Below are 13,199 nucleotides of genomic sequence, written 5' to 3'. Positions count from 1 at the left end.
CCAGCACGCCGTGTCCTGTCTCCCTGTTCTGGCCACCACAGCCCACCTGCATCGCCCCCCACGTCCCTGGGTGGGCTCCTCTGTGGGTCTTGGACCCCCAGCTGTTCCATTTGGGCTGAGGCCCACTGGGCACCTGCTGCACACCAGCGCCAGTGCCAAGCAGATGGGCATGCGTGGCCACACGTGTGGACCTGGACCCACAGGCACCGTGGCCACTGCCAGTCCGCCTTCAGAGACCTGCTTCCTTGCCTGCCTGCCCTTGTTTTGAGGCCAGGGGAGCACAGAAGTTGGCCCGCTCCCCTGGAACAGCTGCCCCGGTGCTGAGCCCCCAAGGGCTCCCCTGCACTGTCCTGGGGATGGCTCTGGTGGGAGCTCCGTGGAGGCCCAGCCCGTGGACTCCCACGGAGCCTAGCCTGCCGTGGCCACCGGGAGAGGGAGGCGGGGAGAGGGAGGCGGCCCGGGCAGCCTGGGAAGGCTCCTCCGGGAAGGGAGGGCCGGCACGGTCCCCACGGTCTCCACCCAGCCTGCCGGGCCCCTCCCATAGCCTGAGCCCAGCTCCCGGGCACCAGAGAATTGGAATCTGGATAGGAGTGTTGTGCCTGTGGGTAACAGGCCCGTAGTCACCCACCCATGAGTAGTGCCAGGCAGGAGGCCAGGTGTGTTGGCAGCTGTGGTGGGCAGGTGAGTGGGGGTTTCTGGTCCGGTCGGCTCCCAGAGAGGGGCTCCCGGCTCTCCGCCCCCAGCTTGTCCCTGTCAGGGTTCGTGCGCACACTTTCGCTCAGACCCTCCCTCTGGGCCTCTGAGCTCCTCAGGGCGGTGCTCCCACCCCGTGGCCTGTTCGGCCCTCGGTGCTTCTCCGCCTGCAAGTGCCTGGCCTGCAGGTGAGCATGCAGGTGTCTGGGCCACGGTGAGCAAACCAGAGTCCTACCTTGGTCGCGGTGGGAGGTTGAGGTAACCGTCTTGGCAGCGACGGTGTCTCTAAAACAGGCCAGGGAAAGACAAAGGGGTGCCGAAGCCATCTGAAGCCTAGGCCGGCGCTCGATTCTGGAAATGAGCGAGGTACACGGGGGTGGGGGGGGGCATAGCATCAGAATTCCAATGTCCTGGGGCCCCAGGATGGAGCAGAGGGGTGGCTGAGGCAAGTGCCTCTTCCCCCGGGGCCCGCCCAGAGGGTGCTGGTGTTCCGTTGGCTGGCTTCGGTGGGGATGCACCCTGTGTTCTCTGCTTGGGTGGTCAGATGTAGCAAATACAGATCTGGGACCGGCAGGTACTTTTCAGTATAGAAGGTACAAGTACTTCTAATGTAAGTACTCTTTAAGTAGAAGCGTGTCCCGTGCAATGTTTCAGACTTATTTATACTACAAGTTATTCATATATCCAAAATTTAAATTTAGCTGGGCATCCTGTATTTTGTGGGCAGCCACAAGCCCTGGCACAAATTGGGGTTTCTATTACTGTGAAAGATCAGGACGGCCAAGGGCTTGTCTCAGAAAGCCTCTCCTGGGAGCACCCTTGGGGAGGAAGTAGGGGCCCGAGCCCCGCAGGCAGGGCCTGGAGTGGCAGGTGCAGGGGCCAGGATGCTGCTATGCCTGCCATGCTAGTCTTGGGGTATGTTCTGGACCCCTCAAGGTGACAGAGAGGTCCAGGGAGCAACTGGGTAGATGTGCCTGGGAAAGGGGCTGGGGACAGAAGGTCAGGAACACAGGTGCTGGCCGAGACCCTGTGGCCTGGGGGCGGCCAGAGCAGAGGTGAGCGCTAAGAGGGAAGAGAGATGAGGGGCCCCAGAGGAGAGGGGGCAGCCGTGAGGCAGGAAGAGCCCTGAGACAGGTGAGGGCTTCGGTTAGAAAGGAGGGGTCAACGTGTCACGTGCTGCTGAGGTCAAGCGAGGGCCAAGCCTGGTTCCGGACCACCAGAACAAACACCGGTCGTTGTCGCCCTTGGTAAGAACGGGGTCAGTTGTGGGTGGGGAAGGCCTGAATGGAGGTTTCGTGGCAGGCAGTGGAGGTGGGGAGAGTCGGCGCGGACAACTTGCAAGTTTAGTCTTTCGAGGCGAACAGCCGTCGCGGGGCTGGGACGTGGCTTTCCTGCGCATCTGAGGCACAGTCCATCAAGAGCACTTGCCGAGACTGTGTCCGCTAAGCAGTGAACCGGAAATGAAGTATCTCCACGACAGCTTTTGTGTTTTCTGGGCTTGGTGTTGCCTTAGTGTCTCAGTGCTGTCTGCTGTTGTCACATCCTTACCTTCGAGTCACTCCTCTGTCCCTTGCCAGGCCCTTGCCCTCCTGCTCCCAGCCAGCTGGGCACTCCTACTGCCCACTGGCTGCCCTGAAGGGGTAGAGCCCCCGGTTTAGAGCCCTGCCTCCTAGACCTCGTGTCATTCTCCATGTTGCATGTCTTCAAGTATCTTCCTAGGAAACACTGTGGGAAGCGAACTTTCTGAGCTGGCCCGTCTGAAGACAGCTTTTGCTTGCGTGTTCAATTCATGGCCCTTCCTACCTCGGGGCCTTTGCACAGGCTGTCACCACTCCTCCGTGGAGTTACCCACTTGGCCTCCTCCTTGACCTGTTCAGTCTTGAGTCCCTTACAGCACCTTCCTTTGGTTTGTTTGTCCCAGTGTCCATCTCTTTCATTAGTTTATTTCCTGCCCCTCCCTCACTGGATTGGAAAGCCTCAGGACAACAAACAGGGCTTTGTTCTTTTCAGGACCCAGTAGAGGGTGGGCACTCACTGAACCTGTGTGCAAGGGAAGGATGGGTGCTGGGGCATGAACTCTGGGTGAGAAGCTTGAGCAGTTTGGGTCCACCTGCCTCCAGCTGCTGGCAACCGCTGCCTGTCGGGAGCTTTGTTCCCTCCCCACCCAGGCAGCTCTGGGGACTGAAGGTCCACGCAGGGTGCTGGGCGGGCTTCACTCAGCACTCAGTCCCTTAGCTTGGGGCAATAATAATAATCACTATTGCGCCCCACCCCCTTTTCTCCTGGGGCAGCGCCTGTCAGTTGCACACGGCCTTCCCATCTCGTCTGTTTTTCTTCTTTTTTTCTTCCTACCCCCTGGTCTTTTGGTTCACTTCCCTGGAGACCCCTTGGCCTTCCTCCAGCACTCCCACCCACCTCTGTCGCTTCCCAGGCCCCTGTACCTCTGACTGCCAGCGAAGCTTCAGACTCAGTCCCCAGTTCTCCCCCCACAGGGAGGGACCGGCTGGCCCTTGCCACATTCTCAGAGGACGTGGGTCTGCCCCCAGATGGACCCAAGGGTCCCTTCACCTGGGGTGAGGACTATTCTGCTAATGCACCATCTGGTGTTTGGCGCCCTCCCTCCCCCTGCAGCTTTTGGAGTCCGGGAGGGGTCCTGCCCCGCCCCCCCCGCACGCCCCACCTCCCTTGGGCCTCTGCCTAGCTCTGACTGCAGTGTCCAGACCCAAGGGGCTCGGGGTGGGACTGCAGGTGGTCGGGGCAGCCTTGGCGTTGCCGGTGGGGAGGAGACTCCGGGCAGCAGCAGCCAGAGGGGTGCCCGGGAAAATGGGCGGGGAGAACAGACTGGCCCGACTTCGCCGACCCTTGATTTCTTTGTCTGTGAAATGGGTTCCTCATGCGGGCAGAGGGCACACAGGGGGCACCCTCACGTCACCCGGGAGGAAACGGGCTCATTGGCGGGCCTGGGAGCACTCTGCAGCCTGTGCAGGCTTCCCTTTAAGGCCACCCTACTCAGAGTGCTAAAGCCCAGGCCATGACGTCTCCAACACCTTCCAGGTGGCTGTCCCTGGGGTCCAGCTCTGCCCCTTGCAAGCTGAGTCTGGCTGCCTCCTCCCCACCTCGTCCCAGCACTCTGCAGGGCCCTCTAGACCAGGAAGCAGCAGCATTAGGCTAGTCAAGCCATTATGGCCCGTGGGGGTGGGGGGGTGGGGGGGGTGGTGGCTTTCAAGGACTTGGGCCACCAGGAGGGAGGAGCCTCTGCAGATGCAGAGCTGAGGGGCCACCAGGATCAGGCTGAGTGGAAGTCCAGGTCCTTTTCTCCATTGGCTCTTGGGGGCCAGGGGAGGGGTAGCCTCAAGCCCAGGGTCTGGGGGTGAGGTGGGTTGGGTGGTAGCCAGCAAAGGCTGTGGCCCTACAGGGGCTGGGCCACTCTGCACCGAGGGACCTCTTCACACCAAGTCTGGGATCAGAGGTCAGGGACCAGGAGCTCCTGGACCCTGGACCCGGTCCTCCCTTCTCCTGGCCCCATCACAGCACAACAGTGTCCCCCAAATCCCTGATACGGTGTTCAAGGCTCAAGTCCCAAGCTCCACCACCCCTTCCTCTGAAGCCGCATCAGCTGCCCCTCTCCGTTCCTTGTTTTTCCCGCCTGGACCCCTTGCTAATGGTGCTGGCTTTGCAACACTTCTGCCATCCACCTGGGCAACCTCAGGACACCCTGGAGCCTGGTCCCCCGGTGGCTGGTCCGAGCTTCCGGCAGCACTCAGGCAGCACACGGAGGGATTTCTGAGTGGATCTGTGTGCGCCTGTGAGAGGCTCCATGACTCCACTTTCCTCTCCTGGAGGACAACCGCCAGACAAATCCTCGCATCTGGGAAACATGATGTGAGCTGGCTTCCCGTTTGCCCCCTCCCGCCACGGCGCTCGCATTGGCGATCCTGGCCTCCGACCAGTTCAGCTCCTGGGTGCAGGGTCCTCCCCACTCTGCGGGGGTCCCTTGGCATGACGCTGGCGAGGGCTAGTCCCCTTCCCTGCCTCTAGGTGGTCGTAGCGGCCTCGCTGGGCCCCAACGCAGGTCGAGGGTCCTTAGGCCTGGTGCCCTAGGTCTCGACTCCAACCCTGAGGGTGCGGTAAACTCGGCTCTAGGCTGCCCTGCGGGGTCACCGCGGGGAACGCGGGGGGACGCGGGAAAGGACGCGGGGAAGGGGAGCACAGTTGCAGGGGGGCTGGGTTCAAAGAGTTAGAGGGGGGATCTGGGACTACCTGTCCCGCACCCTCACCCTCACCAACCATCACACCCCCGGCCCGCAGCGCCGGCAGGCAGGTAGAGCTCGCGGGGACCGGGGAGACTCAGCAAGAACCACCCCCCCACACCCCCCCGCCCCGCACCTGCACCGAGATCTTGGAGCGCATGCGCGGGCCGAGGAGGGCGGGGGGCCGGGCCGGGAGGGGTCCTGCGGGCCCAGCGCCCCCCGTGCCCGCTGCGGGAATTCGGTGTCGGAGCAGAAGGTTGCTGAGCTGCGCCCGGACGCGAGGGGCTGCGAGCGACCTGGGCATCAGCGCCTGCTCCGACCGCGCACCCGCGCGTCCAGCCCGTGTGGCCCCGGGCGCGGGTTCCCAGGGGCGCCAGGCCCGGGAAGCCGCGGCTCTGGTCCTCAGGGCCCCGGCCGGGCGTCGCATTCAGACAAAGGGGCAGGAGATGGAGATGGTTCCGTGACTGAGCCCGGCGGCCGAAGAGGAGGAGGACGCGGCGCTGCGGGCTCCAACGGCCCGGCCCCAGGACCCGACGCTCCCAGGCTCGCGCGGAGGGGTGGCGGCGCGGAGGTGCCGGGGCCGGGCGGGAGGAGCCCCGCCAGGAGCCCCGAGGAGCGCCCCCTCCGGGCCGGGAACCCCGGCCGCGCGCTCGCTCGTCCCCGGCCACCTCGCGGGGCTCGGCCGCTCCGTCGTGCCCCGGGCTGCCCCGCGCCGCCCCCGCCCAGGCGCACTCCCGCCGGCCGCCCGCACCGGCCGCGGCGCAGCGCCCAAGTGTGCCATCGGGCGGGCGCGGAGGCGGTGTCTGCTCCCACCCCCGAGATCACATGGTGACCCTCGGCAGCCAATGCAGTGGACGCTAGGACCCTGCGGGACCCCGGGCGCCGCGACTGCACCGGCGCCGCTGCATTATAAATACTTCTCCAAAATGCGGCGCAGCTCCCTGCGCGCGCCCCGGCCGCCCGCCGCCTCCGCCCCGCGCCCCTGAGCCTCCGCCGCCGCCGCCGCCGCCGCCGCCGCCGCCGCCGCCGCCACCACCGCCGCCGCCGCCGCCGCCGCCGCCGGTCCGAGGGCGCCGCGCCCTTGCCCTGGGCCCGGGCTGTGCCCGCCCGCAGCCCGGCCCGCGTCCCCGCGCTGCGCCGCCCGGCCGGGTGCATGCATTGTGGGCCTCCCGACATGGTCTGCGAGACGAAGATCGTGGCCGCCGAGGACCATGAGGCGCTGCCGGGGGCCAAGAAGGACGCGCTGCTCGCCGCCGCCGGCGCCATGTGGCCCCCGCTGCCCGCCGCGCCCGGGCCGGCCGCCGCGCCCGCCGCGCCCCCTCCCGCGCCCGGCCCCCAGCCCCGCGGCGGCGCGGGGGGCGCGGGGCCGCCGGGGGGGCGCGGCGTGTACATCCGCGAGTTCCGCGCGGCCGAGCAGGAGGCGGCGCGCCGCATCTTCTACGACGGCATCATGGAGCGCATCCCCAACACGGCCTTCCGCGGCCTGCGGCAGCACCCGCGCACGCAGCTGCTCTACGCCCTGCTGGCCGGTCAGTGCGCGGGGGACCCCGCCGCGCTCCGCCTGCCGCAGTCCGCGCCCGCCCGCCCCCCTCGCCCCCGGGGACAGACGCACAGGACCCCCCGAGCCCCGCTCGCCCCCACCGCGGGGCCCGGCCCCGGGAGGGAAGCCCACCCCTCAGGCCCCCTCATGCCCTCTCGCACGCGCACGGACGCGCACCCGCACGCCATCGGCTTTCTGCGGTGGCCTGGGGCGAGGTGGCCCCCGGCGGCGGCGGCGGCGGCGGCGGCGGCGGCGGCGGCGGCGTCCGGGCTCTTGGCCAAGGCGCGCCGGGTGGGGGCGTGGGAACGAGCGCCGGCGGAGGGTGGGGGGCCGCGGGCGGGGGAGAGGGCGGGGGAGAGCCGGGGTCTCCACCTGCGTCCCCTCTCGGCCCGGCCCCGCCTCTCCGGTCCCGTCCGCGGTCATCCCGGGTGGGGGCGGGGTGGCGGCAGGTAGCGCCCGCTGCTGAGGCTCCGCGCCTGGCGCGTGTAACTATATATAATCCGCGGGGCGGGGGAGGCTGCCTCGGCGGCTCCAAGTGCTAATTTATGAGGGGAAGACAGCCAGCTCCCCGGGTGCCGGGGGAGGGTGAGTACCGAGGAGGCAGAGCGAGGGGGCCGGGGGGGGGGGGGGAGGCAGCCCCCGCAGGGGCTTTGAGGCCTTTTCCATGGAGCCCCGGAGGGCGGTTGCCCCCATTTCACAGATGAGCTCGAGGCCGGGGGTGGTTGCTCTCCCAAGGTCACGCAGCAGAAGTGACTTTCACTGCAGGCGCGTCTGTCTCCTGGCAGCCTAGATGGGTCTGGAAACCATCTCGGGCTTCCCTCCCTCATCCCCCCACCCTCACCTCAGAACACTGGGGGGCTGGCCCTGGGGCCCTCTGCCGGAAGGTGCCCCCTGCGACTCCCCGAGTTTACAAGGTGGGACAGCCTGTCCGAGCCTCGCTCGAGGGCGCAGGGGTGTGTGCACGGCCGCTGCCACATGGGGGCCACATGGGCGGTGGGCACGGGCCACGAGGAGCCCCGCCCCGGGGGGCTCTTCCTGCCAGCCATGCAAGGCGGCTGCCCAGAAGCCGCCGCTGTGCTCAGAGCGGTTAGAGATCCCGTGATGTCAGGTTACCGAACGGCGCGTCCTGACGGTGGGAAGTTTGCCGCGAGGGAAGAGAGGGAGAGGCCGGCAGGCCGACCCGCTGCTCCCGCGGAGAAGCGGCCGCGGCGTGCTGGGCGCATGTGCCCGGCTGGCTTGTTTAGCAGGGAGCTGCCGGGGGGGGGGGGGTGTCTCTCCCCCAGCCTGGGGTCGCCCGCTCCGCCCGCTGCTCACCGGGGCCCCCCTCTCCCCGCAGTGCTGTGTTTTGCCCTGACCCGCTCGCTGCTGCTGACGTGCCTGGTGCCGGCGGGGCTGCTGGGCCTGCGTTACTACTACAGCCGGAAGGTGGTCCTCGCCTACCTGGACTGCGCTCTGCACACGGACATGGCCGACATCGAGCAGTACTACATGAAGCCCCCCGGTGAGTCGCGTGTCTCCGGCCCCTTCCTCGCCCCTCCCACCGCCCCTCCTTCCGGCGGGGCCACCCTCACGCTGCCAGCCGCCCGGGGACTGGCCTGGGGGGACGGACCGGGCCTGGGCGGGCCTGGGCTGGCGCATCCGGGGCCCCGAGTCTTCTGAGCCAGGGCTCTGGCGGGGGGGTTGGGGGTGCAGCGGGCCGGCAAGGGCTGGGGGAGGCGGAGCTAGGTCCTTGGTGCCGAAGCAAGGCCCCCGAGCCTCCGCACAGACCCCAGGCCTCTGTCCTGTGTCCCGTGGGGGCTGGTGCGTGTGTCCTGAGCCGGCCCTGGGCAGCGCCGCCTTCCGGATGCCCTTTCCCCGGTGCCTGCTGCTCAGAGCGGGTGGGATCTCTCTCACCTCTCCTCGGGCCCCTCTGCTGTGCTTTGCTGGATCTTGGGCTGGCCTGGAGCGGCCAGGGCCCTGGCGGAGGGGGACCTCATGGTGGCGAGAAGGTTCTCCGTGGGGTCGCTGAGGGCTGTGAGCCCTGCAAGAGCAGGGGTTTTCAGTCTCGCCCCCACTTCTGGTTTCTGGGCCAGTTAGTGAGGCAGAGGGTCTTGCCCCAGCCCCCGGGCTTCTGTAGAAGGAGGGCCTGGGTCTGGTCTAGAAGGGTCTGCAGCCCTTGGGGGCTGTCCTCTGTCCTCCAGGCTGGCCCTGAGGCAGGCTGGGTCCTGGGAGGCAGGGCCACATGTTTTTCTCCATGTCCTGAGCCAGCTGGAGGAGGGAGCCTGCGTCTCAGCCCTCTGGGGTGTTGGGGTCTCCCAGGTGCCGGAGGGTTCCTAGGCTGAGGAGAGGGGACCGTGTGGCCCGAACGGTTGGTGAGCTCTAGGGAGGAGCTGCGGGTCACGGGGACAAGAGCAGCAAGGCTTCCGGAGCAAGGGTGCCCCACCTTGGCACCGCCAGCCCCAGCCTGTGGTGCCCTGTCCTGCCCTGTCCCCACCCCCATTCCCAGCCCTTCGGCACCTTCGGCTTTCCTGGCCCCTTTCCTCAGCTTGAACTCAGCATCTTCTCGGCCTCCACGGAGTCCCAGCTTCTGCAGAAGGGCAAAGCCCACCTAGCTGGTGCCAAGGCCCAGGCCGCAGGAGCAGATCGGGGCTCAGGCTAGGAGCTGGGAGGACCCTGCTGTCGGCCCTGCTCTTCTTTCTGGGCCATGGTCTCCCTGGGTGTGAGTGCAGGGTGTGCCCTGCTCCCCCCGGAGACGTTCAGCAGGTTGCAGGAAGGGGCCCCGGGGGCAGGGAGGCTAGCCGACGGGGCCGTGCGGCTCGGGGTACGGGGAGACTTGGTCTGGCCTGGGTGTGTGGGGGGAGCCAGAAACCCTGATGGTGGGCAGGCCGGCTGGTAGGGGCCCATCAGGGCGGGGGGCCCTCGGCCGTTCCTGAGCTCTGGCTACAGGCCAGGTGTCAGTATGGCAGGGAAGGAGACGGGAGACCCTGTGGCCAAGCTGACGGGCCGATGGCGGCCTGCTGGCAGACAAGACAGTGGGGGACCCTTGGGGGTCAGGCAAAGGGGTGAGATCTCTGGGCAGGGTCAGGTGCAGAACCTTTCTGGGGGGAGAGTTTGGCTACTCAAGGGGAGAAGGTGGGGGTGGTTGGTGGAAGACCTGGCCACAGGCAGGGCGCGTGCAGGTGGGGCTGCTCAGAGTGGACACCCCTGGCGGTCAGCCCCTGCCTCCTGTGGCGTCTGGGCTGGCGGTCAGCAGAGGTGACCAGGCGGGCTCTGTGGCCCGTGCTCTGCAGGCCTTCTCCTCCCAGTTGATTGTCTCTCCTCTCGCTTCTTCCCTCATCCCCCTTCGGCCTTTGTCCTCCTCTTCCCGCCCTGCGTGGGGCTGTGATTGGTCCAGGCCATGGGTGGGGACGGCTGGCCCGGCCACTGGGTCGCTGCCCAGGAGAGGCCAGGGTCAGCGGGGAGCGTGCAGTGGTGCCCACATCCATCCATCCTGGTTTCCCACTTGGACCTTCTTCTCCTGAGCCTACCGAGGATCTGCTTCTGTGTCCTGATCCAAGCAGGTCACGGGGCTCCCAGGCTCTGCAGCTCCCAACCCAGGAGAGTGGAGGCCACAGAGCTGGCGGGGCCTGAGGCCTCTGAGACCTCCTGAGGCCCCCCGGGGGCATGGCTCCCAGAGGGGTCCCGCTGCCCTGGCCTGTCCCCCCAGACCCCCTGAGGTCCCCACTGTAGGGGTGCTTCCGGATGTACCCCCACGGCACCTGCCTCTCCCCAGCTGCCTGCTGTGGACACACGGCAGCCAGCGTGCAGAGTCCCAAGGGGCTGGGGGCCAGGGCAGGTCAGCTGCACCTGTGGCCTGTCCGTGGCCATCCGCCGCCGTCCAGGAATTCGTTCTGGGGGTGGCCGGGCAGAGGAGGGCTGTGTTTGGCCGAGGCCTGCCCAGCTCTTGGTCTCTGGGGGAGGGGCTCGGGCCCAGGGCCGCAGCGGGCAGCGGGCAGGCCGGGCCCGGCCCTTTCCACTCGGAGGGGGCTCTGGAGGGGCAGCCGTGTCACCCAGCAGCTCTGACTGCCCTGTCCCTGCAGGCTCCTGCTTCTGGGTGGCCGTGCTGGATGGCAACGTGGTGGGCATCGTGGCGGCGCGGGCCCACGAGGCAGACAACACGGTGGAGCTGCTGCGCATGTCCGTGGACTCGCGTTTCCGTGGCAAGGGCATCGCCAAGGCGCTGGGCCGCAAGGTGCTGGAGTTCGCTCTGGTGCACAACTACTCGGCGGTGGTGTTGGGCACGACGGCCGTCAAGGTGGCCGCACACAAGCTGTACGAGTCGCTGGGCTTCAGACACATGGGCTCGAGTGACCACTACGTGCTGCCCGGCATGACCCTGTCGCTGGCCGAGCGCCTCTTCTTCCAGGTCCGCTACCACCGCTACCGCCTGCAGCTGCGCGAGGAGTGACCGCGTCCCGCCTGCCCGCCCACCTGCCGCCCCGGCCGCCCCGTCCGCCTGTGCCCGCCTGCCCACCGCCCGGGCCCGCTTCCAGACGCTCACCTTGGCGTTCGTGTTGGGTTTTCCCTTTTCAACATCACGCGGTTCTCTGGCTGGTTCTCCGGGGCTGTGGGGCTGTTGCTCGTCTGTGACACTTTTGGGGCTGGGTTGTTCGCAGCCACGGCCCCTCGCGCTCTCCGGCCTTCCGGGGCCGCACCCTGAAGAGTGACAGCATGGACTGCCACGCGTCCACACGGCTGCTTGGCCTGCTCGAGGGGCCTCTTCCCGCCCACCGCCATCAGGGCAGGCGCAGCCTGGCCCACCAAGCACAGGACCTCCTCGACGAGGCCCCCCCCCCCAGCAGACCCCTGGCCACCGGCCAGGCTATGGCTCAGCTGTCGGCTCCCGGGAGGCGTGGCCTGCTGGGCCGGCCGGCCGCTGCCCCACGGGCACGGAGCTAGCCGCGGGTCCCGCTTTGCTCTGTGCATGCTGAGGACACGGCCTGGCTGCAGCATGCCGCATGCCCCACGGCCTCCCGCCCTGCTGCCCCGCTCAGACTGGGCCTAGACTGGTGAGCGCCCCCTGCCCGGCCTTTGAGCTAGCCACGGCAGCCCGCCTGCCCTGGGAGCGGGGGGCGTGCCTATCTCTCGCCGCCCCTCGCTCCACCCAGCCCAGCTTTGCTTTGACATGGAGTCACATTTCTTTCCTTTTGGTCCCTGCCCCTCCCCTCCCTGCCCCAGCTTTGCTGACTGGCATCCTCACCCACGTGTGGTTCCCGTAGCAACCTGTCGCACAGCCTGGTCGGGGTCCTTCAGGAGAGCAGGGTGGGGAGGCAGTCACGTGGTCGCCTCTCCCCAGTGCCAGCTAGAGTACGGTGGCCTTCCCCAGACCTCCCCGAGGACCGCCCTGCCTCACGGCTGCTGGGTTCTGCCCTGTGAATCTTACTTTACTCAGCCAGGCCGCTGCCAACACCACTGAGCCCACAGCTTCTCCCAGCCTGAAACCGACCTGTTTTTTAATAAGTTATTTAGACAGAATAGCACTCTGCATGACTTTAATTCTTGGGACAAAATGGTAGTTTATACCTTCACGCACACACACACACACACACACACACCCGTCTAGAATATGCACTACTTCTGGCCCAGTTTGGTGGGGGTGGGTGGCCGGGTGGGTGGAGGGTTTCAGATTTTGAAATCTGGAGGGAGAACCCTGACTTAGCATTCTTTCCCCCTAAAGAGCATTCCTGGTTTGTGGGGAGGTTCTGGGCTGCCCTGTCCAGCCTTGGCTCGTAGGACTGAACTCAGGATGGCAGCAGGTTTCCCCCGATGCCTTTGGGAGGAGCGAGCGCTGTCTGCCTTGGCTGGGGGGGGAGGGCGGTACCGGCGTGCCTGTGCCCCCCCCCCCGCCCCCTGCCTCTCCCTCTCAGGTGGGAGGTGGCTGTCAGGCGTGGGGTAGCCTGGACGGGGGAGGAAAGGGGAGGATGGCAGGGCCCACTTGTCCAGCTTGTGAGTCTGGACCCGGCCGTGGGGGCAGGAGGGGCATGAATACGGCCACCGAGGCCCCTCTACTTGGTGGGGTGAGGAGTGGGGGTGGCAGGCACAGTGGGCCGCTGAGCTCGGTCCCGTGTGCGGGACACAGAGGGGACGTTCTTAAAAAGGCACTCCGGAAATCAGCAGATGGGTAAAACGAGCCCAGTTTCCCGAGGGGCCTTTTGTGCCTCAGCAATCGAGATATTTGCAGAACATTGTACAGACCCCGCTGTCCCCTGTACATTTCTCCCTGGTGGCGTCCAGTCCCTGCTTGGGGATGGGAGTTTTGTAGACTGTACAGAAATTGGCACCCTATTTTCTTGCAGCTCTCAGATTTTGTTAATCTGGATTATACAGACAGACGTAAAGTGTTTTAGCAAAATGGAAAACAAACAGTTGTGCCTTTTTCCTCTTTTTGTTCGGATTGGTTTGGGCTTGGGGCGGCCTCAGTTGGCGTGGGGCGTGGCGGGGGCCGTGGCTGGGCTGAGGCCTGGCCGGGCAGGAAGGGCAGGTGGGGGCCGCGCGGGGTCAGCATGGTGGGTTGTGTCTTGTCAGTGGCAGCTTGGGGACCCTGCCAGCTTCCATTGATCCTGTGCCTTTGGAGCCTCTGGTCCCTGGTGTCGGGACTTGTGGGGTGGGTGGGGGCCGCTGGAGCCCCGGCGGTGGGGCTGGGGCTCCGGAGCTGCCGGCATCTGGTTGACGCTGACCACAGTACGTCACTGGGGTTG

General features: G+C 66.9%; 1 protein-coding gene across 1 annotated transcript; it reads left to right on the top strand.

Annotated features, from left to right (window-relative positions):
• The first annotated feature begins 6,096 nt into the window (after positions 1-6,096).
• NAT8L (N-acetyltransferase 8 like) lies at positions 6,097-12,934 on the top strand. Its single transcript, XM_042982765.1, has 3 exons — positions 6,097-6,472; positions 7,820-7,984; positions 10,542-12,934. Exons 1-3 carry the CDS (start codon positions 6,097-6,099, stop codon positions 10,907-10,909), a joined length of 909 nt encoding a protein of 302 aa, XP_042838699.1. The 3' UTR covers positions 10,910-12,934.
• The last annotated feature ends 265 nt before the right edge of the window (positions 12,935-13,199 follow it).

The sequence above is a fragment of the Panthera tigris genome, chromosome B1 (assembly GCF_018350195.1).
Source record: "Panthera tigris isolate Pti1 chromosome B1, P.tigris_Pti1_mat1.1, whole genome shotgun sequence".
Classification (NCBI taxonomy): Eukaryota; Metazoa; Chordata; class Mammalia; order Carnivora; family Felidae; genus Panthera; species Panthera tigris.
The sequence above is the reverse complement of the archived record's forward strand: the minus strand, read 5'-3'. Positions and strand labels throughout refer to the sequence as shown.